Source organism: Mya arenaria, chromosome 11 (assembly GCF_026914265.1).
Source record: "Mya arenaria isolate MELC-2E11 chromosome 11, ASM2691426v1".
Taxonomy (NCBI): Eukaryota; Metazoa; Mollusca; class Bivalvia; order Myida; family Myidae; genus Mya; species Mya arenaria.
In genome coordinates, this window is record NC_069132.1 from 19,045,948 (window position 1) to 19,070,819 (window position 24,872).

The window sequence follows — 24,872 nt, forward strand, 5'->3', positions numbered from 1 at the left end:
ATCTGTACAAATCATGTGTGTTTGAAGATATTTGTTGGGTGTTTTATTTTGTGTTGACATTTGAATTCAGCCATGGTAAAACTTGATAATATTAAGCAAGAAAACCGCTCCATATGAACATTATTTAACCTTAATAGATGTATTTCCCCTTTTTTGGTTAACCACAGTCTTAGTTCGACAAAAGCTCAATTCTACATCTTGTTCGTCATGTTAAGCTTAGTGACGTCTCTTTAAGTAATGGTTGAGGGGATGTGGCAGGGATCGACCACGGCTGTGAAACAATTGGGCACGGCTGTGAAATAATTGGGCATGGTTGTGAAATAATTAGGCAAGATTGTGAAATAATTGGGCATGGTTGTGAAATAATTGGGCATGGTTGTGGGATCGGCCACGATTGTGGGAATAATTGAACACAGTTGTGGAATTAAGTGGGCACGGTTGTGAAATAATTAGGCACGGTTGTGAAAATAATTGGGCATGGTTGTGAAATAGTTGGGCACGGTTTTGAAATAATTGGACACTGTTGTGAATTAATTGGGCACGGCTGTGAAATAATCGGGCACGGATGTGGAAATAATTGAACACGGTTGTGTAAATAATTGGGCACGGTTGTGGAATTTATTGGGCACGGTTGTGGGCATAATTGGGCACGGATGTGGAAATAATTGGGCACGGTTGTGGAATTAACTGGGCACGGTTGTGGAATTAATTGAGCACGGTTGTGGAAATAATTGGGCACGGTTTTGGGAATAATTGGGCACGGTTGTGGAATTAACTGGGCACGGTTGTGTAATTAATTGAGCACGGTTGTGGAATTAATTGGGCAAGATTGTGGAAATAATTGGGCACGTTTCTGGGATCGGCCACAGTTGTGTGGCTGGTCATAGATATGAATCTGACAGGAAACCACAACAATGAGTTTAGTCGAGTATTGTAGTTATCTACACATGGTCATTAAAAATGTACAGGAAAACAAACAAGATGAAGCGAATAGCTGTTTTCATTGCTGATAGTACTGCACAGGAACTTCATTCACAAACAAATAACATGAATTACCAGTTTTCTCAACATTGCTCGTTTCTTAACAAACCCAACCTAGACATTCATCGGCATCCGTAAGATTAAAGTACATAAGTATTATGCGATTGAAAAAATATCAATTATAAATGTTAACTTTTGTCAAAAAATACTGGACGCGTGACTGTTAAGAAGACAAGACGCGTGATTGATGTGTGGACTTGACGCGTGAATGACCTGCAGACTTTACGCGTGACAGTTAAGCGGATTACACGCGTGACTGATGTGCGGATTTTACTCGTGACTGGTGTGCAGACTAGACGCGTAACTGATTTGTGGACTACACGCGTGACTGATGTGCGGACTAGACGCGTGACTGATTTGTAGATTAGACTCGTGACTGATGTGTGGACTAGACGCGTGACTGATGTGCGGATTAGACTCGTGACTGATGTGCGTACTAAACGCGTGACTGATGTGCGGACTAGACTCGTAACTGATGTGCGGACTAGACGCGTGACTGATTTCCAGACTAGGCTCGTTGCTGATGTGCGGACTAAACGCGTCACTGATGTGCGGACTAGACTCGTGACTGGTGTGCGGACTAGACGCGTGACTCATGTGCGGATTAGACTCGTGACTCGGATGTGCGGACTAGACGCGTGACTGATGTGTGAACTATACTCGTGACTGATGTGCGGATTATACTCATGACTGATTTACAGACTAGGCTCGTTGCTCATGTGCGGACTAGACGCGTGACTGTTGTGCGGACTATACTCGTGACTGATGTGCGGACTAGACTCCTGACTGCTGTGCGGACTAGACGCGTGACTGGTGTGTGGACTAGACGCGTGACTGATGTGCGGACTAGACGCGTGACTGATGTGTGGACTAGACGCGTGACTGATGTGCGGACTAGACGCGTGACTGATAAGCCGACTAGACTCGTGTGCGGACTAGACGCGTGAATGATGTGTGGACTAGACGCGTGACTGATTTACATACTAGACGCGTGACTGATGTGTGGACTAGACGCGTGACTGATTTACAGACTAGGCTCGTTGCTGATGTGCGGACTAGACTCGTGACTGATGTGCGGACTACACGCGTGACTGATGTGCGGGTTAGACTCGTGACTGATATGCGGACTAGAATCGTGACTGATTTACAGACTAGGCTCGTTGCTGATGTGCGGACTAGACTCGTGACTGATGTGCGGACTAGACGCGTGACTGATTTACAGACTAGGCGCGTTGCTGATGTGCGAACTAGGCGCGTGATTGATGAGCGGACTAGACTCGTGACTGGTGTGTTGACTAGACTCGTGACTGATGTGCGGACTATACTCGTGACTTATTTACAGACTAGGCTCGTTGCCGATGTGCGGACTAGACTCGTGATTGATGTGCGGACTAGACGCGTGACTGATTTACAGACAAGGCTCGTTGCTGATGTACGGACTAGACCCGTGACTGATGTACGGACTAGACGCGTGACTGATTTACAGACTAGGCTCGTTGCTGATGAGTGGACTAGACCGTACGCGATGGTCATGAGGAAATGAATCAATGAGGAGACAATAATCGGTTTTACAGAACTATGAACGAATTACGATATCTCGAAATACAAATTGGACATCCAATAAATGTAACAGTCAGCCACATGATGACTTTATAGTTCACACTTTAATTATTATGTTCCATGATGTGTTTATACGAGTATTAAGGGCCTTCCATAGTGCAAAAGTGTGTGGGGAAGGCCAAAAATTAAAACGTTTCAAAAGATCATGTTTTATTTATTTTTGATGAAAAATCATTTTAGGGGGTAAAACATATATCCTTTGTGAAATGTTTAGGGATAATAAGAAGTTAACCAAATTTTACGAAAGAAGATTTTATCCGATTTGAGGCTAAAAAGCATTTGCAATTTTTCGGAAAGGTCTGTCAACAATATAACTGTGTTTTTATGTCAAAATGTCCAATTCTTCCTATTTAACAATGCCATAGTATCTTATCAAATAAAACGGAGATTCAATAAAATAAAAATAAAAAGTGGATTTAATTCATTTCTTGGTTTAAAAATATGCAAATATATCTCTTACATAAGCGGCATAAGACATTGTTGATTGGATTTACCCATTAATTTGACACAAAATATATTCATTTTGTATAGAGACATTTCCGCAAAAATGCAAATGCGTTTTGTTAGAAATCGGATAAAATTTTCCTTCGTAACATTTTCTCAACTCCTAATCTTCTCAACACCTAATTTTAATGGTCACAACGGATACATGTACTATGTATATACATGTGTATGTATTATGCATGCTAAATTTTGAACCTCAAAACTAAATAAAAAATGTTTTTTTTAAACATTTCATGTTTTAGTCCTTCAAACGACTTTTGCACTGTGGGAGGCCCTTCAACTTTGTTTTCAAAACAAATACTATACATCCTCATATTGAATTTATGCCCACTTGGTCTCACAAAATTCATGAAAACTTCGTCTTGCTTACAATGTAGGTTTACAAAATATTTCAACTTCATTGCAGATTATTAACTACATGTTATAACAAGTGCTTAATGAGTATTTATACAATCTTCTGCACTGAATCTATAAAATATATGCTTATTTAATATTTTTTCAAAAGTTTAGTAGATGATATTTCGACGTAAGTTTTAGAATAAGCTCAGAGCTTTGTCCGATGGTTTCGATGGTCGCTGTATTTACATTTACACTGGTTCCAAAAATCATCCCTCTCAACAACTTGAATTTCTCCGCACAGATTAACAAACGTCAGCTCCTGTGCACAAATAGTGAACCCGTTTTCCCAAGTTGGATCAAGCCCGTGTTTTCGGAAAAGGACCCGGTTATAACCCGCATGCTCGTGCTTAAAACCCTCAAAATTCCCGCCAGATTTTGTGGTCTGGTGCACGGCTAACATGGTGTCCGTTACGTCAATGGTCTTAATCCTGAGGTTACATATTGTGTGCCCGACCAGCCAATTGTCATAGGCCAGCCGCCCTACCACGACGTCCAGGATCTTGCCCCAAGGAAACGCCGCATTTGTTATAAAGAAGTCCTCCGCGTTAGCCCCGAATAGCACCCCACGTTGTTTTGCCGCGGCCTCTATGCCGGAAAAAGATCTAGATTCATTAAATGTAACATCTAAAACGTTTGTTCGTCGTCCAACTACCAAATACGGCTGTGACAGATTATTATTTCTAACAATCGCACCTAGTGTATCGACAAATTGTTCAGTAAACAGAATATCAGAGTTCACATATCCCTGAAGCTTGCTGTAGATGTGCGCCCGCTTTCGGACCTCTTGGAACATCCACCTGAGGACGGGAACGCCGCCGGCGTTATGTTCAAAGATGGGCATCACGCCGGCCCCGTGCGCGCGTGCAACCGCCGCGACCTCGGTCGAATTAGTGAAAACAAACAGCTCCACCATCGGCCGAAACATGGACCAGTTGTGGAGCGTTCTGTTGTGGACATGCTTCATTTCTATATCGTCTGTCTGTGACCATGTCGTGAATAACGTAATGAAAGGGTTTCGCAGAGTTCTGTTGATTTGCTTGGAAACGTTTCTGTTTCTACATTCAGACACAATTTCTTTTATTGAAGCTATCAGATGTTCTTTTGACTTCCCTGTGCTCACTGTCTTTTTGCACGGCTCCGACATCACCGTGTTTATCTCATACACCCCGGAAGAACGTATGAAGCGCGAAACTCCGTCAATGACGTCATCAATGGAACAAGCATGCGATGTGTCCTTTCTTGTCCAGTTGACGCCTAGAAAGGTGATGTTGAGGGTGGTGAGGAGCGCAAGGACCGCCAGGAAGCGCAGCGTAAGGCTGTTTGAGGACATCTGACTGCTTGAGGCAGCCACCCTATCGTGGTAACCGACCTCACCACAAGCGGCCGCCCTATGCAGTCGCACGTCAGCGACAGATGTAGGTCTTCACTTTAATCCTTCAGGCTGTAAAAAATAAACGTTGTTTAATCGTTCACCCAAGTTGATACGTCGCGTTCTAATATTACATTTAAAGGTCAAACACAGCAGTAAACATCATAGTATCATGTCAATGAACATATATACATGATTCATGATCACGCGGCGATGCCTTTACGTCAACCTGTCCCATCGCTGAAGCGTGAAGATTGTAGATAAACAACAGAGATGGGTTACGTTTTAAACGGATGCAGGGCGGGTCCAGGATTTGGCGTTAGAGGGGGCGTAAATGAAAAGCGTAAGCTTATGACTTGCCCCTCTCCCTCAGAACCGAATTTTATTTGGTTTTAAGTGTTGGCAAGGGGAAATGTGGGTTCTCGACCAAGAAAATTATAACAATTGCTAATTCTAAATGGTGCATTTTGCTTCTTTTTCTTCTAAAAACTTAAATATTCTTTAGTAAACTAGAACGGCTTAAAAAATAGGGGAGCGCCCCCTCCACTGGATCCTCATGTGGGATTAGCCTAAATACCATATTGAAACAATTGTATTTTTTCACAAATTAAACGTGTTACTGTTTCATTGGGCCAGTTAATTAACACGCATAAATATGCGTACATCGGGAACACTTGATGAATCGACCCAGTCTAGCTTCTATAATGGAGCATTACAATCGTAACAACTCGGCCATCTCCGGCAAGCTTGTACGTGTTATGCATGTGATAAGAAATCGGATCAAGAAACCAGGATCTGCGCTATGTTGGGGTCTGTATCTAGTAAGACTCTGGACACTCTATTAAGAGATTACCACCAGGGTAGTGCCAGACAGTGAATGTTCAAGTGTTCGATATTTAGAGAGAGATTTGTAAGTGGATCCACAGATGTCACATTTCACACACTTCTCTTTCCAAGGACATTATATGTATTGACAGTCTCTTCAAATCACCTGGTATTACAACGCAACAAGTCATGTTGGCGTAATATTTTCTGCTTTGCAGAAAGTAGCCAGGGGCAGTACCAGGATTTGACATTAGAGGGGGCGAAATTCAGGGAAGTAGTAAGCTTTTGACTTGCGCCCCTCCCTCAGAGCCAAAATGTACTTGGTTTTAAGTGTTGGCAGAAGGGAACAGGGTACACCTTCAAGAACATTTAACAATATCTATTCCAAAATGGAGCATTTCGGGCGTAATATATTACCTTTTTCTAGTAAATTAAAATAAAAACGTATACTTGTACGATTTTAGGAGGGATGGGCGCAGGATGCCCATCCCCGCCCTTTGAACCGCTATTGGTAGCTGGGAGTCCAATGTGAAATATATAAATGAGACATGACGCACAAGTTACACCACGCTCAAACGTACTCATAGTATGTTAATTTGGAATTGATTATGAATAAGACTGAACATTAAACATACCTTGTGTAAAACTAAGAGTTGAACATATTCCACCTGAATATCCATGATCAGGTCTGGAAGCAGACGACACCAGTTCATTAACATTGATCAGAAAATTCTCAATTGTTCACATTTCTCCGACAATTCTCATCAACGCTTCTTAATCCAGCGCTATATGTACCAGCTAACAATCGATTCCTATCAGCTACTAGTGGCTGCTGTTCCTGATCTCTTACGTGCCATGTACATCAACATTGGCAATTGCACAATATTTACCATCATGCGCAAGCCTAAACATCGGCTACACGACTAGTATCATCGGCCAGACATTGATGCATAGCTGAGTGGTGGCGAGGCGTACCATTAACAATGTTGTAACGTCCTGTTAAGCAGGATGAACTAGAAAAAGCCGGGTCATTCACGCAATATATAAAAGGTGACTTTCTTATCAAGATGGTTACTATATTATGACCAATTAGGGGTGAGGAAATGATCAATTAGTGGTCAGGAAACTACTGACGTGCAACGCATTAGACTGCTGACCCCGGATGCGGATACGCTTCGCCGACGATCTGAGGGCCGTCTCAAAATAGTTGTTGAACCGGACAGGAATGAACCAGCCATTCGAACATTGCAAACACACATTTTAATCAACAAAATGGATTTGAACACATGTCAAAGGCAATTTACAAATGAGACGTTCTAACATTTACACTATACAATAAAATAAATAAACTTGTAAGTTTAGTACCAACGAATGGGGTCAAAAATGATCAATTCCATAAATTCTTAGTTACAAAAATGTCCGAAAGCCTCAACTTTTTTACAATTTTTTAAAATAAAAAATAGGAATGTGAATACCTATTGTTATACTTAGTTCATGTGAAACACTTCCTATGTCGCCAAAAGTAGCAAAAGGCTTTGATACACTTTGAATCCAAAAAAGTTCTTTTTCCATCAAAAGTCCTTTCTGTTAGTAGGTATCACTTTAGTTTAAACGGAATAAGGAACACCAGTGATTAGGGACCCCTTTTCGTCTGGAAATGAAGGCTTTTATAGAATAACTGGAGAAATACTGAATATTGTCAAATGACAATCACGGAAAAAATAGGACACTCATCTTAAATTTAGTATGATATTAATATTCATAATGCATGCTTACCACGAGAATGAATCACTGCCAAACATTTTCAGGAAAAAACACTGAAATGACGGTGACCTCCCCCACCCTCTCCCACCCCCCACCCCCCGAAAAAAAGAAAGAAAAAAAGTTACATTGACAACCTTGTGCAATTTCAATATTGCTGATAAATTGCTAAACTAGTATTCATATTTCGAAGCTTCAAAATATCATTTGTATGAAAAACGCATTGTAATGGAATTGCTGGACAATGGATTTTCAGGGTGGGTGAATGATTAGTAAAGGCGAACTGACCAGTAAAGTGAGTTATCTAATTGCGACCTTGCCTTGCATGTTAAATCTTAACAATTACAATGAGTATTACAATAAGTATGCCAAAACTCAAACAGTGAAATGCCAAATAGCTCAGTAAATATGGATGAAGTGATGTAGAAAAAAAACATGACTTACAATGTCCAATGGTACATCTCACGACTTGACACACATGTACATACTCATGTATTACTGTTACTCATTTAAACCACTTATCAGGATCTGTCTGTATATAGAACTAAAAGCTAAACACAAACCAAGTTGCTGTTAAACATTGGACTTTGTTTTACAGCAATAAAACTTTAAACCCAGTAACTGTGAAACAGAAAACATGTGAGTTACTACTGGTAATGATTTTCTGACTGATTAACAAGTGGGTTACTAGTATTGGTAATACGAAATACATGGAAATAAGAACATATGTGTGCATATTAGCTCATACAGCTTTTGTTCAAAACAGTTTACAATAACATAGATCTTTTTGGTAAATATAAAATGTACATATAAAATGTTTAAATCAAAACTGAAACTAATACTTTTGATTATACTATCACAGTTTTTTCATAACTTAAGGTGAAATGGAAGTAAATAGAATTTTCATGAAAAATCCATTAAGGCTTAACATGCACATTTAGTATTACAAACAATAACTTGTATCACTGTGATATGAGCTAGACAGCAAAACCACAGTCTGTTTTCAGTTATAAATGGCAAAAGGGCAAAGCTCAGTACGTTTTAAAGCCTTGAAGTTATTAGTCATGCTACACATGTGCACATTTTCTCTGGCAATATATATTTTCATGTCGAGACATTTTCTATTTGAGTTATGGCAAGTGTAAAACTGTATGCCAACAACAAAATAGTGACAATACCTCAACTTTTTTACAATTTGTATTGAACACAGCTTATTTGTCACAGTCCATGTAAGGAGATTTTCTTGATGACATATAACATGTTTATGTATGTATACAGCTGTGATCCAGGGCAAGTAGGAAGTCAAATGAGCCAGCCACTTGTAAACCATCCTTCATGAACTTCAAACAGCATATCAAGCACACAGCTGCATGGTTAAACCACCCTTGAACTCGAGGACTACACAAGTAAGCACTAAAATTATTCATTTCTAAAGCAGTTCATCACTCACGCACAATTAAATTCCTAGTGGGTTTTTAAGTTTTTGCCGTGCACTTATGGGTTAGGTTAGGCTGGCAAACAAAGCATACATGTATAATCCATCACAGTCAGTCGCTAATATACAATAATCTTGGTGCTGCACTATGTAAGAGTCCCCTGCACATCAAGTAACAGTTATCTCCCCTCTGTTTCCGAGTCTGCAGACTCCTCCGGCTCCACTTCCTGTCTCTCAGCCTCCGGGATGTCCAGGGCACTATCCAGGGCCTCCCCATTCACATTTACATCCAGACTTGCATCCACAAGAGCCCGTGACCGGATGATCCCAGCTCCTCCAACCGCCCCTCCACCTAACCCGGCTACAACAGCCCCCATGTCTGCTGGTCCTAGGCCCTGTGGATGCTGGGTAGACTGTGAGCCAGGAAGAGTGAAGGTTGGGGGTCGAGGGGATAGGGAGGTGGGGGCCGTTGGCGGCCCAGAGAGAGGGAGATTATCCATTGATTTCCCTCCAGCACCTGACAACAGGGCAAGTTTTGCTGCCTGGGAGGGTGTCTCGAAATGCACACAGTGAAACACCTGCAGGAAACATTTAAAATCTCTGACGACGGTATCAACTATGTTTTAAGTCACCAGAGCTATGGGCTTTGCTAAGCTTAAACCTACCGGAGCTATGGGCTTCGCTAAGCTTAAACTAACCAGAGTTATGAGCTTTACTAAACATTTCCACATCCTTGCATTATGTTTACCAAGTTTCATTTGAATATCTTGGACATTTTTCTATTTACGGCCAAATTTCTTGTAAACACTGCCCATGACAATGACACCAACCTAGACATATTTGATATTATTAAAAAAGCGCTAGAAAAACAAGGCATAATTTGATTACAGTCCATTAAAAACCTATTCAAATTGATACCAATAAAAATCTAGAGAAGATCATGATGGATCAAATATAAACATTTATATCTTCACTTTATGGAAAGTTTGCATTCACTTACCTCGTTTGCGGTGTTGTGAGTACCAACTATTTTGATGAAAGCCACTGGCCTCATTGGAAAGGTCACATTCTCCCAGGACCTGAAACAAACATTTCACATTCAACAGCTGTCAACTGAAATTTCACTGAAAAACAGATAATTATACTTCTGCATGTAAAATTTGTACTAAGAACCTGAGTAAGATTCTAGGGAAATATAATCAATTTAAAAAAAAAATTGATTAATAGTACACCATTATTCACTACTTAGTGAAATCATATTTGAAGTTATTCTTGTGTCAAGATTTCCAGGAAATTGCAGCTCAGACAAATGCTTACTTGGAAGGTTCATTCCTCTTGTCGGTAACCATGACCCAGTTGGTGTTGTCCACTGACGTCTCGATGTAAAAGCAGTAGCTCCTGTCATCACAGTCCCAAAGTAACAACCTGAGAAACATAGATACCACCTTAAAACATCCCGCCAATATAATTACAAATGTATAATAATGAATATATTAACAGAAATCTCTAAGACTCTTTTGATCAAGATTGAAGGATCATTTAAATATCTTGTTATTATGGAGTTATGGCAACTACAAACAAACTATATTTATAGTAACAGCTATTTTGATCTTGAAGTGAAAGTTGACAGGACTAGCACGCACACACATACACATAATATAATATAAAAAGGTTTGACTTTGACCAGTCACCTGAATAGTCAAATTTAACATGAACCATTTCATATCATTATACAGTAAAACTGCGATCGCTCGAGGTCGCCAGGGACCGAGCCAAAACCTCGAGGGAACCGATTTTTCGAACGACCCGATTTTCAATTTTCCAGTTTGATATCAAATATCTTTCAGTGTATTTAAGTTTGAAGTCGTCAAACAGACTGTTTACTAAGACACAGATTATGTGTTGCGTTGTGGAAATCGCTAATATGTTCAAAGGTTGACGTAAACTAAATGTAAAACGCAAAAGAAAAAACAATAAATGAATAAATAGAAATGTTTATTTTAACAAGAAAGCACTTTTCGTAACAAGCAACATTTGAATGACAGTACATATTGTGGAATTAGTCAGATTTAAGTTTCGCAAAATCAAGGATTGTTGATTTGCGCATCTTGTCGGTTTCGCGAAACTGTTCAATCGTAATGTGTCGTGACAGCGTACCGAGCGTCTGAAGATCACGGTCAGCATCGGCAGTGAATTCAAAGAACCTTCTGACCACATCTAAAATTTCTCGTCATTAACTTCTCATATTTATCATCTCAAATGCTCATATCAACTAATATCGGTCGTGCGTTAACAGTGAAAAACGGTTTTTCACACCTTATCAAATTGCCTTTCAACTGTCATTGCAATTTTTACAACTTGCGAAAATCTTAACACCTAGCAATTGTTGTTTATTTTGGAACACGCGTTCGGGAAAAAGTGTGAAATTATGTCCTCGAGGGAGCCATAAGGTTTTGTGCACGATTTGTGTACTTGGGACCGAGGATATTGCTCGACTGCTCGACATAATTAGGTTTCGATGCAGCGAGGGTATATTTTATATGAAAATAGAAGGAAAAAAGTTCGGGACCAAGCTCCGACCTCGAGGGAATGCCAGTTCTCGAACGACCTCTTGATTGAGGGAACGCAGTTTCACTGTACATGTCTTTTATGTAAAATGATGCAGTGCCTATACCTCATAGAGTCAAGCATGTAAGGCTGTGGGAGCTGTACAATGATGGCGCCGCTACCAAGCTGATGGCACGTGTAGCCGGAATCCCAGTCATACTGCCGCGTGTCACCGTTGATAAGTGCATTACGACTCCGACTCACGCCCTCTATCACACATGCCTTCTTTGCTATGGTGGCTACATTTTCAGACGGCACTGAAAGAAATGTTATACTTAGCTATGTGTAAAGCCTGATAATCTGATCACTGTTTGGTTAACTTGAAACTTTTTTTTTTTCTAGTAATACACAGTTCTAACAGTTGATTATTGTCAATGCTGAAAAACAGCTGCAGGTCTGTTTGTATATGATGAAATTTTTCTGAAGCATGCCCGAAGCATGCCCAAAGCAGCGTAAATGGGGCTAAGAGACTCTTTGTAATAGTTTCCAAATTCATTTATATTCATAATAAGAATTTCCTACTGTCTTTTATTGAAATGCCAGAGCCAATATGCCAGAACAAAAAACAGTCTTATCAACTTTACAATTGTCGGATGTTAAAAGCACTTGATCCTGATTTCAGCATAATCCTGCACTTCAGAACCACTCTACTTCAAAACCATATTAAAGCTGCACTCTCACAGAATGATTGTTTGATAAAAAAATTAATTTTGTCTTGCATTGAGCCAATTTATGCATAAATGTCTGGAAACCAGTAAAATAAGTCTGCTGACAAAAGAGCAGATTTCAGTTTCCTATTTGCAATCGGAAATTGATGTTTCATGGCTAAAAGTGTTACTAACGCTTTAAGAAAAATGATGTTTTCCAAACAATTGAGATCTATTCTTTTGTAAGTTATCTTATATGACTGCATTGAAGGTAAAGATGCCAAAATCAGTTGATCCTGAAACATTTTTTTCTAAAAAGGTGAAAACTTTCAACCTGTGAGAGTGCAGCTTTAAGAAATGGTGAAATGTAAAACTTGACTCCATACCAATAAGCCCCTCGTGGATGTCGAAGATCTTGTTGGAGTAGAAGCACTCAAAGGATACAAGATGGAAGACTCGGTTCTGGGTGTTGTGGGTACCAACCACCCGCAGATACCTAGGGACATACAGTAAACTTTACTATTAATTTATTTACAATAAAGGTATTGGAATTTAGCTAAATTATGAACTACCGTACTTTCACGAGTGGTTTTAGTACTTACTCGCAAAATGATAAAACATACTTGCAAAATCTGTTTGACATTTGATGACATTAAATATCATTACCATTAAGGGTTTAAAGTTGGCTTTTTTGTCTGTCCCCAGTCCCAGTGTAACCACCGAAGACAGTCATTTAGTTGGACATCAATAAACAATTTTTACTCCTGAGTTGTCTGCATCTCAAATAGTCTAATTTAACGATCAAGTGCTCTTATTTCATCTGAGAAAATAAATGTCAACTCACGGATTAATGACAAGTATTTTATCTAATGTGTTTGTATTAGCTTTACTTGTTCATACCATTGTAAAATTTGTATGTTATTTTAATTGGAAATCTTGAATGGTTTTCAAGTTATGATCGATGTTATATGTTATGCAACAGACACTGTCACTGGATGCAAAATATTAGACTGTACCCCAAGTATTTCTATGAAAAGGAGATAAGACAGCACTCTTAACTATACCCCGATTTGTCTTAGAAATAAATACAATAATGATGTTATATGTGCCGGGTTTTCAATGACTGATATCAAAATTTAAGCGTACTATTTTTAATAACAGTGACCTTACCATGAACTTGAATCAAAAGGCCCCAAATGCAATCCTATGAAAGGATTATTGAAGGGTATTGAAGTAAATAGTGAAAATCCCATCTTGCCCTTAAACTTTAACCGGACACAATGTGCCCTACAACTGAAACTTGCAAGTCAATTCCTAAGTCAATCAGGGGCCATAATTTGTATTAAGGATAATATGTTACCTCATTGTGTGAAGTATTAAGTGAATTGGCTTAAGAGTATTTGAGTTGCCCTAAAACTTTAACACAATGCGGACGCCGGGTGGGTAATATAGCCTCCTTATTCTTGGAATAGTTGAGCTAACTATAAAATGCCTACTGTACCTGACAACTTTAGCTTGGAAGTGAAGAAATTGTTCAGAGCGACACCAGTACCCTGTGTGGTCAATTACTCTTTCATAATCCTTGTCATCCATCGACACCTCTATGTAGTAGGAATAGGATCTGATGGTGATAAAATTTTTTGACATATAATGACTTGCTTGTAAACCACAACCATTATCCTGTTATATATTTGCAACCTATGAAAAGTTTATTGGAGTAGGTGGTGGGGTTGGTTTAGTCTGGGGGGGGGGGGGGGGGGGTATCAGTCAATGAAAAATTTATTGGGGGTGGCTTAAACCAATATGTGTGCCAGTGTAACATACCTCTGATCTCTGTCCCAGAGTAGCAACTTAATGGTGTTGATGATGTAAGGTTGGGAGAGCTTGATCACAATGCCCTGGCCATTGTTGTCATCTATTAGGTGTCTTGTGAAGCCCCGGTCCAGGTCATAGTTTATGGTGTCACCATCAAGAAGTGCGGCCTTCATCTCTCCTCTTATCACCTGGGCGCCGTGACGTGTTGTCGCTACATTCTCCTCAGGCACTGTGAACAGAAATCAATGCATAGCTAGTTGTTAATCAAAACAAAAGTATCACAGGCAAATGCCAAAGCTTGTCTGTATTTCAAACCTATTGAGCATGTCAAGAGGCGAAATTCACAGAAAATTATTTTTTCACGTAATAGGGTTCTTAATCATTCTTAAACCGCCATTAGTATAAAAAAACAACACCACCTCCTATTCTTACATTTAAACCCCCTGTATTTCAGATCCATATTTCTACATTCAGTCAGTGTTTTGATTGCATCTAGTATGGAATCAGCGGTGACGAGTGATGTGTCCCGTACAGAGTTCAGAAGTTCATGCATGGACATGAGCGCCAGCCGGACAGACTCAAGAATTGGTGTCGGGTCGATACCGGAGTTCTCCTCAGCCCAGCGTTGGATGGAAGAGAATATCTCGATTTCTGGAGCACAGAATGAGTCCCTCGATATAAGCTCCTTCACGGATTGCTGGAATAAAAAAATAAGGACATCAATTTCTAGAATAAACAAGAGCTGTCACAGTATGTGACGAATGCCCCCGATTGTGACATTCACCTATGAACAAGGTACATGAAAACTTGATCTTGCCTTTACATGTCAAATACATATGGCAAGTTATTTTAAATTGCCTCTAAACATAAAAAATACCACCCATAGTTGACAACCGACACTGTTATGTCCTTACATGCAGCATTCCATTGTGAATAAACACCCAAGTGTGACCTTGAACTTTGAGATAGGGACACGGGTCTGTCATGCGACACGTCGTCTTGGTATGTGGAACAGATGTGGCAAGTTATTTTAAAATCTGTCCATACAAGGGAAAGTTACAGCCCGGACATGACAACTTATATTCTATGTCCTTATATGCAGCACACTGTTGTGAATGAACACCTGTGTGACCTTGACCTTAGAGGTAGGGACACGGGTCTTGCACGTGACACGTCATCTTGGTTTGTGGAACACATGTAGCAAGTTATTTTAAAATCTGTCCATACAAGGGAAAGTTACAGCAAGAACATGACAACCTATCCTCTTATGTCCTTATATGCAGCATTCCATTGTGAATAAACACTTAGTGTGGACTTGACCTTAGAGGTAGGGACACGGGTCGTTCACGCGACACGTTGTTTTGGTATGTGGAACACATGTGGCAAGTTATTTTAAAATCTGTCGATACAAGGGAAAGTTACAGCCCGGACACGACAACCTATACTCTATGTCCTATATGCAGCACTCCATTGTGAATAAACACTAAGTGTGACCATGACCTTTGAGGTAGGGGCACAGGTCGTTCACGCGACACGTCGTCTTGGTATGTGGAACACATGTGGCAAGTTATTTTAAAATCTGTCGATACAAGGGAAAGTTACAGCCCGGACACGACAACCTATACTCTATGTCCTATATGCAGCACTCCATTGTGAATAAACACTAAGTGTGACCATGACCTTTGAGGTAGGGGCACAGGTCTTGCACGCGACACGTCGTCTTGGTATGTGGAACACATGTGGCAAGTTATTTTAAAATCTGTCCATACAAGGGAAAGTTACAGCCCGGACACGACAACCTATACTCTATGTCCTATATGCAGCACTCCATTGTGAATAAACACTAAGTGTGACCTTGACCTTTGAGGTAGGGACACGGGTCTTGCACGCGACACGTCGTCTTGGTATGTGGAACACATGTGGCAAGTTATTTTAAAATCTGTCTATACAAGGGAAAGTTACAGCCCGGACACGACAACCTATACTCTTTGTCCTATACGGAGCACTCCATTGTGAATAAAGACTAAGTGTGACCTTGACCTGTGAGGTAGGGGCACGGGTCTTGCACGCGACACGTCGTCTTGGTATGTGGAACACATGTGGCAAGTTATTTTAAAATCTGTCCATACAAGGGAAAGTTACAGCCCGGACACGAGTTATTGAGCCGGACGCACGGACGGATGGAAGGACGGACGGATGGTGCGATTTTAATATGCCTACCTTAGGGGGCATAAAAAGACATAAACAAACATGTTGATGATTTATCAACCTTATCACACAAACATAAATCAAGAAATTATTTCTTTCCCATATAAGAATCATCTACAGGATATCATCAACCTTCACATTTGACATGATAGTGTTACTGATGCCATCTACAATGTATGTTCTACCTAGATCCTAAAATAATCCAAGCATTGTTAGGTACCATAGAGAGCTGTAAGAAGGCTTCACTGTGGAGAATCTGTGTGGCGTTTCGGTCCATGAAATCCTTGCACACATCACATAGGCTGTGAAGGCTGTAGATGTGGGCCAGGTCATAGATGAGACACACATTGCGTATGTTCAGGATCGCCTTCAGGTAGTCGGAGATGGATGACTCTAGCTCTGTGAAGCCATACCGGTGAGCCATCCCCAGGATGTCCAGTAGGTGCTCCTCCTGCACACCAACACAACACAAAAGTTTTTAGCACAATTGTCTTTTGCCATAAATCTTTTTTAATTACTGTTTTGCAACCTTTTTTCAAATACTGGGTGTGTAAAAATTATTCCTCAGTAATAAGGTTAGTAATCTCTGGTATCAAGTGTGCACCAAAACCCACTATAAATTTCTTACTCTCTTATTATACTACAAATGTAGCTTTCAGAAGAACAACACTATGTACGGGTTTTAAATTAACAGTGAATCCAACAGTTACCGGTATGCATTTTAAATAATTTCCCCAATTCTGCCACATCAACAAAGCATTCTTTTTAATGCAAAAATGATGGCAATACATTATACTTTCTATTTGTATGCCTGTCTTTGTTAAGAATAGTCATAAGTAACCACATTGGCTAAGGTACTTTGCCATCTGATGTTGCACCAGAGTCAAATATGCAGTATAATGAACAGGTTGTAGTGTCAGTAGTCCCCTTCCTCTCCTTTTACATTATACAGTCAAAAGCAAGGAGAATAATCTCCAAAAGCAAGGAGAATAATCTTCAATAGCAAGGGAAATAATCTTCAAAAACAAGGGTGATATATTCTGAAGCATTCTTACCTTGACCTCGAGCAGGTTCATTTTGCCGGTGTACATGTACTTGAGGAGAGCCTCAAATGCCTTGGCAGAGGTGTCCTGTAGACGGATCTCACTTGTCCCGGGTTGGGACTCCATCAGACCCCCAAACAACATGGCTCTGTACAAACATACAAGTACTTACATGTACACTATGGTCAAAGTGTTGAATTCTTATAAAATTACCTATGTCAAAATAACATTTTTAAGACGAATCAAGGCAGACATATTTTGGAAAAGGAATAACTCTGAATGTTCCAAGTGTTTAAGAAACAAACACTTTCAACTGAATTTTGAAACTGAAATGAAGTATATTCATACCAGTTAGCACTGCAAGGACAATATCAAAACAATTTGATGAAACAAAATGTTCCGTACATATCATTTAACAATAGCTTAGGCCTAAAAAAAAAATACATTTGATTCGGGTTACCTGACCCTACCTACGGAATAGGCGCCGACCCTACCGTTTTTATGGTCTGTTTGGAAAAAAAAATGAAAAATGAAAAAAAAAAAAATTCGTTTTTTTTAATTGCTTTTCAATATGTAGTTTAAACCTTAAATGCTTATACAGAAGATAACTTTAACGCCATTCTCCAATGATGAAAATGATATTCTTATATAAAGCCGAATAAAAAAAAAAAATAAATAAATAAAAAGCCTATCTACCCTACCTGTTTTTGAAAAGGATGTAACCCTAACCAAACAATTATTTTTTTTGGCCTTACCTGAAATATTCTGATCTAGCGGCCAATATGACTTTGTGAGCCGGGAACTGTCTCTCCTCCACGACAAGGGTGATGTCGCTGTACTCAGAGTTGTCAATCAGGTCCCCGAGGTTAGTGGACAAGGAGGACACATGGTCAATCAGCCCACTTGGCTGAGAGCCAGTCAACCTCATATGGTTATAGTCACACATTGCCTGTGGTTCTCACATCATCCAAATATGCTGCAATTAAAACAAATGTTCTGAAGATTTATTGAATGATCTTAATTTGTTATATATATAAACATATTTGACCAGTTTAAGGTACTTCAATGATCTGTAAGGTCAAGATCTTACGATGATGGGGTGCTAACCATTTGTTCGGTTTTAACAAATCTCCAAGGTTTCGGCACACTTTGCAAATGCAATGGGCTCCTCTGTTTTGTATATATTTGTATTTATTTAAATTGTAATCAGGGATATTAGGATAATTTAATAGGATATGCATAGATCAAAATGCCAGCTGATTGTCATGCCCAACCTCCATGTCAAGTTTGAGGACCATTTGTCAAGGCATTCACATTCAAGGTCACTTTCGCCTTTGATCGGATGACCTCAAAGTCAAGATGGTTACCTACTGGTCACGTCCAATCTTTATGTCATGTTTAAAGGTCATGGGTGCAGGCATTGTCAAGTTATCACTCACACAAGCTTTTCACATTCAAGGTCATTGTGACCTTGACTTTTGACTCAATGACCTCAAAATTAAAAGGGGTCATGTACTAGTCAGAACCAGCCTCTAAGTCAAGCATGAGGACCATAAGTCTAGGCATTACAGGTTATCACTCAGACACGCTTTAAAATTCCAGGTCATGGTAAAATCAAAAGGGGCCATCTAATGGTTAACCATGTAGAGAGAGGGGGTGGACGTCATGGATCTTCCCAGTGGAAGTTGGATGTAGTGGCTTTCCATCACAGTCAGTGTGGAAAATGCTGGGAGCTGTGGGCTTCAAGGGACGAGTCAGAAAGAGCGCAGTCCACGCTCTTGGGAGAGCTGCAGAGAGAGCAGTGCTTCAGTCAGGATTTGAAAAGGGCAGGGTGGAAATTGAAAAGGCAAGCTACATGTACATGAGGGGCGAATGGGGGTGGGGAAGGGTGGGGCCCACACCTGTCACAAGGGGCTTTAAGGGGGTCTCCCCCAAAGCTTTTTTTTTCTTTTCATACTCAATTTAATGCATTTTCCATCATTTCCAGACTTGAACAAAATGTTGTTGTTTTTCTCTCAAAATTTAGAAGGGTGTGTTTAAATATCAAAATCAATATTTGTTTCTTTGTCTGTGGTAGTATGATTGTACATGTCTGGAGTCTTCTTTAGTGCAATGTCACGTTTTTCACCTAAAAAGCATCTTAAATGAAGAAAAAACAAAGACAGTTAACAATTTGAAACAATCATAATGGCATAAATACAAAAAAAAAATGCAGGGGACGAATCTTTGTTTGGTATGATCTGGAATGGGTATGAATGTAACATTCAGACTGTCTGTTATTTAATTGTCTTTGGTAAAATAATGTTTAATAAGCTGATGTTTTAGAATCAAATGACAATAAAAATCACTGCCCGTGCTGAAAAATATATATTTTCAAGAGTTTATGCAATCTGGATTAGTTTTGTTTACACTTGTTTCAATCTGCATTTCAATTTTGAAAGTTAACAACAATGACATTAACAACAATGACAACTTAAAAAAAATCCAGGAGGTCCCTGTTGTAGAAGTACAAAAAAATGCAGCAAAACTATAAACAAAAAAAAGTAGGTCAAGTACATTCAGATGTTAACCTTTTGAAATCACATATCATTCAGCTTCCAAACCTTTAAAGTTGGGAAGTAGCCAATGGTCTGAGATTCACTGTCATGAATTCATCAAAAGAAAAAGGGCATGTGACACTGAGTAGTCACTTCTGAACTGTAGTCCAAATAATTGTACGTTGTCGGATGTTTTGTATTTTTTTATATGGCAAATCCTTCACGCATTGTTTTGTACCAAAAGTGGGTAGTAATTCCAATCGGGATTCCAATTAAAAGCATATTGTGTCTATAAAATATCATAGAAACAAGAAATATTACCAGATAATGTTATTTTATATTAGTTCCGTACACTAAAAATAAATACCCAACAAATTATAATGAATTTGATGCGTTTTACTTCATTCCAAACTGTCAAAACATAACGATATACAGTACACTCAAGCGGAACTACCAATTTTCTCCACTCGGTCACTTAGACGTTTTTTTAATTTATCGCCGAGTATGTTACCACTTTCCACGCTAAAATCTGCCGAGTTGCTTGTTTTCCACCGAGTGTTTTATTGCCAGTATCGTCGGTGATCGTGTTGTTTTATTGGCCTCAAAGCGGAACTTCGAGTTGTATGCTTTGCTACTATAGAAAATAGATAATTACAGTTGCAGTTTTTTCGCTTATATAAATTTTGATTTTTGAATTTCTCGTAAAGTAAAAAGAATTCATACTCAATAAATTAATACATCTTTATCCCGTTCGGTTATTAATTTACCGTTCAACTAATATTCGTTAATTGCCTGTTGATATCCACACATTTTAGATATAACACCACGTGTTGTTTGTTTCCCATTATTACGTCATACACCTTTTGTGTTGTTTAGTACTAAATTGGATTGGAGTAATATGCAGGTGTTGAGTACCATGTAAGTGTGAATATTTTTCCTGTCACTATTTCTTTGTGATACATATATCAGTTGTTTCTCCGCATTCCAGATAGTATTTTATTGCATTGTTAATTATGACGTTAATAAAGTATGAAGGTAACTCATGTTCTGTGGTTAAAAAATCGCCGTTTTAATCTACATCTGTACTGGTTAGCGACCTATTATTCGCCCGTACCACTTTTTCGCCCACCCAGTTTAAACCAGTCAAAACAAAATATTTTACACAAATTAGTATGGCGTTTTATTGCGGCATCTATTTTGACAGATATCAGCTGTTTTCTGCGTTCAAATGTAAGTAGTATGTGGAATTCGACCCAAATAAACATTGTTTACACTTCTACCCTTGTTAGCTGCACACGGGGATGACGTCATCACGTGCTCGCTCACTTGCATGAGGCCCTGTAAGGATTTTTTAATTTTCCTTATACCTTGCACTATCAGACAACAATATTGAGTTGTCATTTTAAAGTATAAAACTGATGATAAATTATTCAAATACCATAAATTGCTGTTTTTAAGTTCAATTTTCGAAAAGGCAAATGGTAAAACCTCAAAATGGTGAAATAACAGCCGAATTTTTCGCCTAAGGGAAGCAACTCAAATTTGAATTAATCATTACATTCTTGTACCGACATGCGTTGTCCCTCTTTGGAAGTCTATAAATATGCATACATTATGTAGGTCATGTTTCAAGAAAGAATCCCAGCAGCTTCTTAAATTTATTTAAGAATTACCGAGTAGGTGTTGTATCATTTTACACATACATTAACAGTATGTAATAGTAAACATGTTATATTTATTGATCAATTGTCATTTTAAACGGTGGCTAGACTGGTCAAATAAAATAAAAATGTTTGAAGATATAGTTTAGAGAAATATATGAAAAACATCGTAAGAAAAGCGAATTAATGGGGTGGGCGAATAATTGGTACAGTAGGGTGCGTATTTTAGCGAAATTAAAGAGGTACTTTGCGCATGGAAATATTCGGAATCCCTAGCTATTTTCAAAAACAAATTACACATTTTTTGTCGGAAGAGCCAACCTATCTGAGTGTAAAGTTTTATCGTAATAGCTATCTTGTGTCAAAAGTAACGTAGGAAAAACCTCCATTTCCGGCCGAAAAGGGGTTGCTAACCAGTATATATTGTCGTAATCTATTTCCTACTCTAAATGAATATAATTCAGCTTTCAAATGAACTACAGTACACTCCACGCGGAACTACCACTTTCCTCGGTGACTCGGAGGCGTTTTTAATTTATCGCGGATTTCCGCCGAGTACGCAACCTTTTTCCTCGCTAAATTTCGCTGAGTTGCACCGAGTTAATCGTTTTCTATGGAGGGTTTTATTGCCGGTAGCGCCGGTGATCGTATCAGATTATAGCTACTTCTGTACATTGCTTCTGTTAAAACAGTATTAAATAATTATTTTTCAAAGTACAGTAAGTTTCTTTTTAAAAACAATTATTGTAAATTTTCATCAGCATCGTCAAACAACTGTTGTTTTTCACATTATGTAATTAAAAGATATACCATAGCGTGCGTTTGTGTTTGTTATTGTCATCTTTCTCATACTATATTAAGGTGTTGAGAACTTAATTAAATTGGAGTAATGAATTTGTTGAGAACTTAGTTAAGTGTGAATATTTTTCGGTCATTATTTCTTAATTTGCATTTTACCACTTATTAACACTTAATTTATCCGTGGTTTTCAATGGTTCTAAACTTATTTATTACGCATATAAGTGTAAATCCTTCATCAAGTTAATTAAAATCCCATTAAACACCATTTTATACATGCATTGAAATGAATAACACATTCTATCGGCTTCAGATCAAACAGTCACACTGTGTGACGTCACATAACTCACAGTTTTACCCACGAGGATCTCATGGAGAGCATGTATATTGTTATGCAGGATTAATGTGTCTGAGTGGTGTTTTCGAATGTAACTTAAGTATTGCAATTCCAACTTTAATTCATCACATTAATTAGTTACCTATATCATTGAATGTGTTGACTTTTATTGATGATTCAATAAGTATAACTGTACATAATTGCTTCTTACAGTCTATAAGTGTGGTACAAGTTTTAAAGTTTATTGGCAGATCGTTTTACAAAAATGTCATGTCTTTGTTTTCTTAATCCCTTGATTGCCCTTGTTGTTTATTTAATCCTCCAATAAATATTTCACATTTCCTCTTTCTACATGCAATACATCGTTTAGGATGGGTATTTACTAATTAACTTGTCAACAGTGGTGTATACGGTTAGGTAGATAGATAGATAGATAGATAGATAGATAGATAGATAGATAGATAGATAGATAGATAGATAGATAGATAGATAGATAGATAGATAGATAGATAGATAGATAGATAGATAGATAGATAGATAGATAGATAGATAGATAGATAGATAATCTTCGTCTGTGAAACTTGGTAAGTGTGAAAGTTACGATTGATGTCCTTTGGATGTCCGAAAATTAGGTACACGAAATAAATTATTTTTATAAATAATTACGGGTGTAGCAAAAAATATCAAATAAATTAAACATAATAAGATACAGTGGGAGATCCTTATCGGTTTTCCTCCGAGTTTCACGGTGTTTTTACCTCCGAGTAATGCGGCGATTGTAATTATACGGTCCACTGATTACCCTCGGTGGTGAACAAGTAAAAACGCCGAGGAAAGAGGATTATGATGAATTGGATGTCGTGTCCGCGATGACCAAAATCCGCCGAGGAAAACGGAAAGTGGTAGTTCCGCGTGGAGTGTACTGTATGTTATAAAAAGTTACGGTGTTTGTATGAATATTGCGTTTAAAAATTATTGAAACCATAACTTTTTAGTTAGAAATTATAAGTATGAAACGCAACCTAGTATTTTTGACAATGCGGAAGTCACGTGATATGCAAATTTCGTAGTGACGTATTGCGCGCAAAATTTAGACTACTTTTGGTTATGTTTGGCATGTTTGTTATTGCGAATAATGCATTATTTTTTTTATCAAACTGAAGGTTTAATGTAAAACAGTTAAGAGAATTAATTGAATATATGTAGCAAACAGAATGTTTACATTACTTTAAGTAACTGGAACTGTTGGAAGTCAAATGAGCAAGATATAAATAGAACTGGGTCAAAAATGGACATCGACATATATTGCATTTTTGCGCCGTAAAAGGATTACCAGTCTGATTATGTGCAAGTAAGTCTGAATTTTTTTAAACAACACAATAAAAGAACAGTATTCAAATAAATTACAATAAATCAGATACATATTATACAGTATGAGATTCGTATCGGTTTCCTCAGAGTTTCGCAGCGTTTTCTCTTCTGAGTAACGCAGCGATTGTAATTATACGGTCCAATGATCAGCCTCGGAGGGTAAACGAGTGAAAACGCTGAGGAAAGCGAATTATGATAAATTGAATTTTGTGTCCGCGATGACGAAAATCTGCCGAGGAAAACGGAAAGTGGTAGTTCCGCGTGGAGTGTATTGTATACATGAAGGGCACCTGCAAGACTGCGGTTCAGTTTTATAACAATCGGAACACTTCAGCCATGGCCAAGTTAGTATGATTTTATTTTCGAGGTCTATCTCGTAGCTTGCTGGAGAAAGTCAAGTGTTTACGCTTGGCATAATTGTTGTCCGAATGCTCTTGACAGAAGAAGGCTATGGGAAAATCAGAGCGGTTTAAGATATTATCATGAGCATCTATATGCAGGACAAATTGAGACAGATAAAACATATTTAATACATATTTGTTTTAATGCATTCAAATAGTATATAACCTCAAAGTTCCCAGTCACGGTGTTGTGAGGTGACATAACTCCGTCATCAGAATAAGACCGTACAATCCGAAAATCATGCAACATTGGTTGAACTCTAGACCAAATGGATTTCAATTTATTCTCAAAATGAATAAGTAATGGAAAGTTTCCGCGGATAGTGAGTAGGAATTGAATACTTGAATTTTACTTACAAATCCACCAAATATGATATAAATCGAATATTCGCTAACAAAAACAAATTATTCCAGGAGACCTATTTTCGGCTTCCGGTATGTCAATGTGAAAATTTACCTCGGGCAATATATCCTACATCATTGGTTACATTAA

General features: G+C 38.5%; 3 protein-coding genes across 4 annotated transcripts; all 3 read right to left on the bottom strand.

Moving 5' to 3' along the window:
* Positions 1-984: 984 nt before the first annotated feature.
* On the bottom strand, positions 985-3,479 carry LOC128208386 (LIM domain-containing protein A-like). The gene is made up of 3 exons (XM_052911945.1): positions 3,472-3,479; positions 2,070-2,180; positions 985-1,977 (listed from the first exon to the last, which is right to left on the bottom strand). Exons 1-3 carry the CDS (start codon positions 3,477-3,479, stop codon positions 1,737-1,739), a joined length of 360 nt encoding a protein of 119 aa, XP_052767905.1. The 3' UTR covers positions 985-1,736.
* LOC128209603 (uncharacterized) lies at positions 985-8,092 on the bottom strand. Of its 2 annotated transcripts, none has more exons than XM_052913700.1 (2): positions 7,964-8,092; positions 985-5,005 (listed from the first exon to the last, which is right to left on the bottom strand). In XM_052913700.1, the coding sequence occupies exon 2, from the start codon at positions 4,892-4,894 to the stop codon at positions 3,710-3,712; it is 1,185 nt and encodes a 394-aa protein (XP_052769660.1). In that variant the 5' UTR covers positions 4,895-5,005; positions 7,964-8,092; the 3' UTR covers positions 985-3,709. The 2 variants fall into 2 exon arrangements, with proteins under 2 accessions (XP_052769660.1, XP_052769659.1); XM_052913699.1 differs by lacking the exon at positions 7,964-8,092 and adding an exon at positions 6,394-6,866.
* LOC128209602 (BTB/POZ domain-containing protein 9-like) lies at positions 7,000-24,834 on the bottom strand. Its single transcript, XM_052913698.1, has 12 exons — positions 24,737-24,834; positions 18,030-18,250; positions 17,287-17,422; positions 16,452-16,682; positions 14,456-14,720; positions 14,033-14,252; positions 13,710-13,829; positions 12,595-12,704; positions 11,629-11,818; positions 10,272-10,379; positions 9,955-10,033; positions 7,000-9,532 (listed from the first exon to the last, which is right to left on the bottom strand). Exons 2-12 carry the CDS (start codon positions 18,218-18,220, stop codon positions 9,134-9,136), a joined length of 2,049 nt encoding a protein of 682 aa, XP_052769658.1. The 5' UTR covers positions 18,221-18,250; positions 24,737-24,834; the 3' UTR covers positions 7,000-9,133.
* Positions 24,835-24,872: the final 38 nt, after the last annotated feature.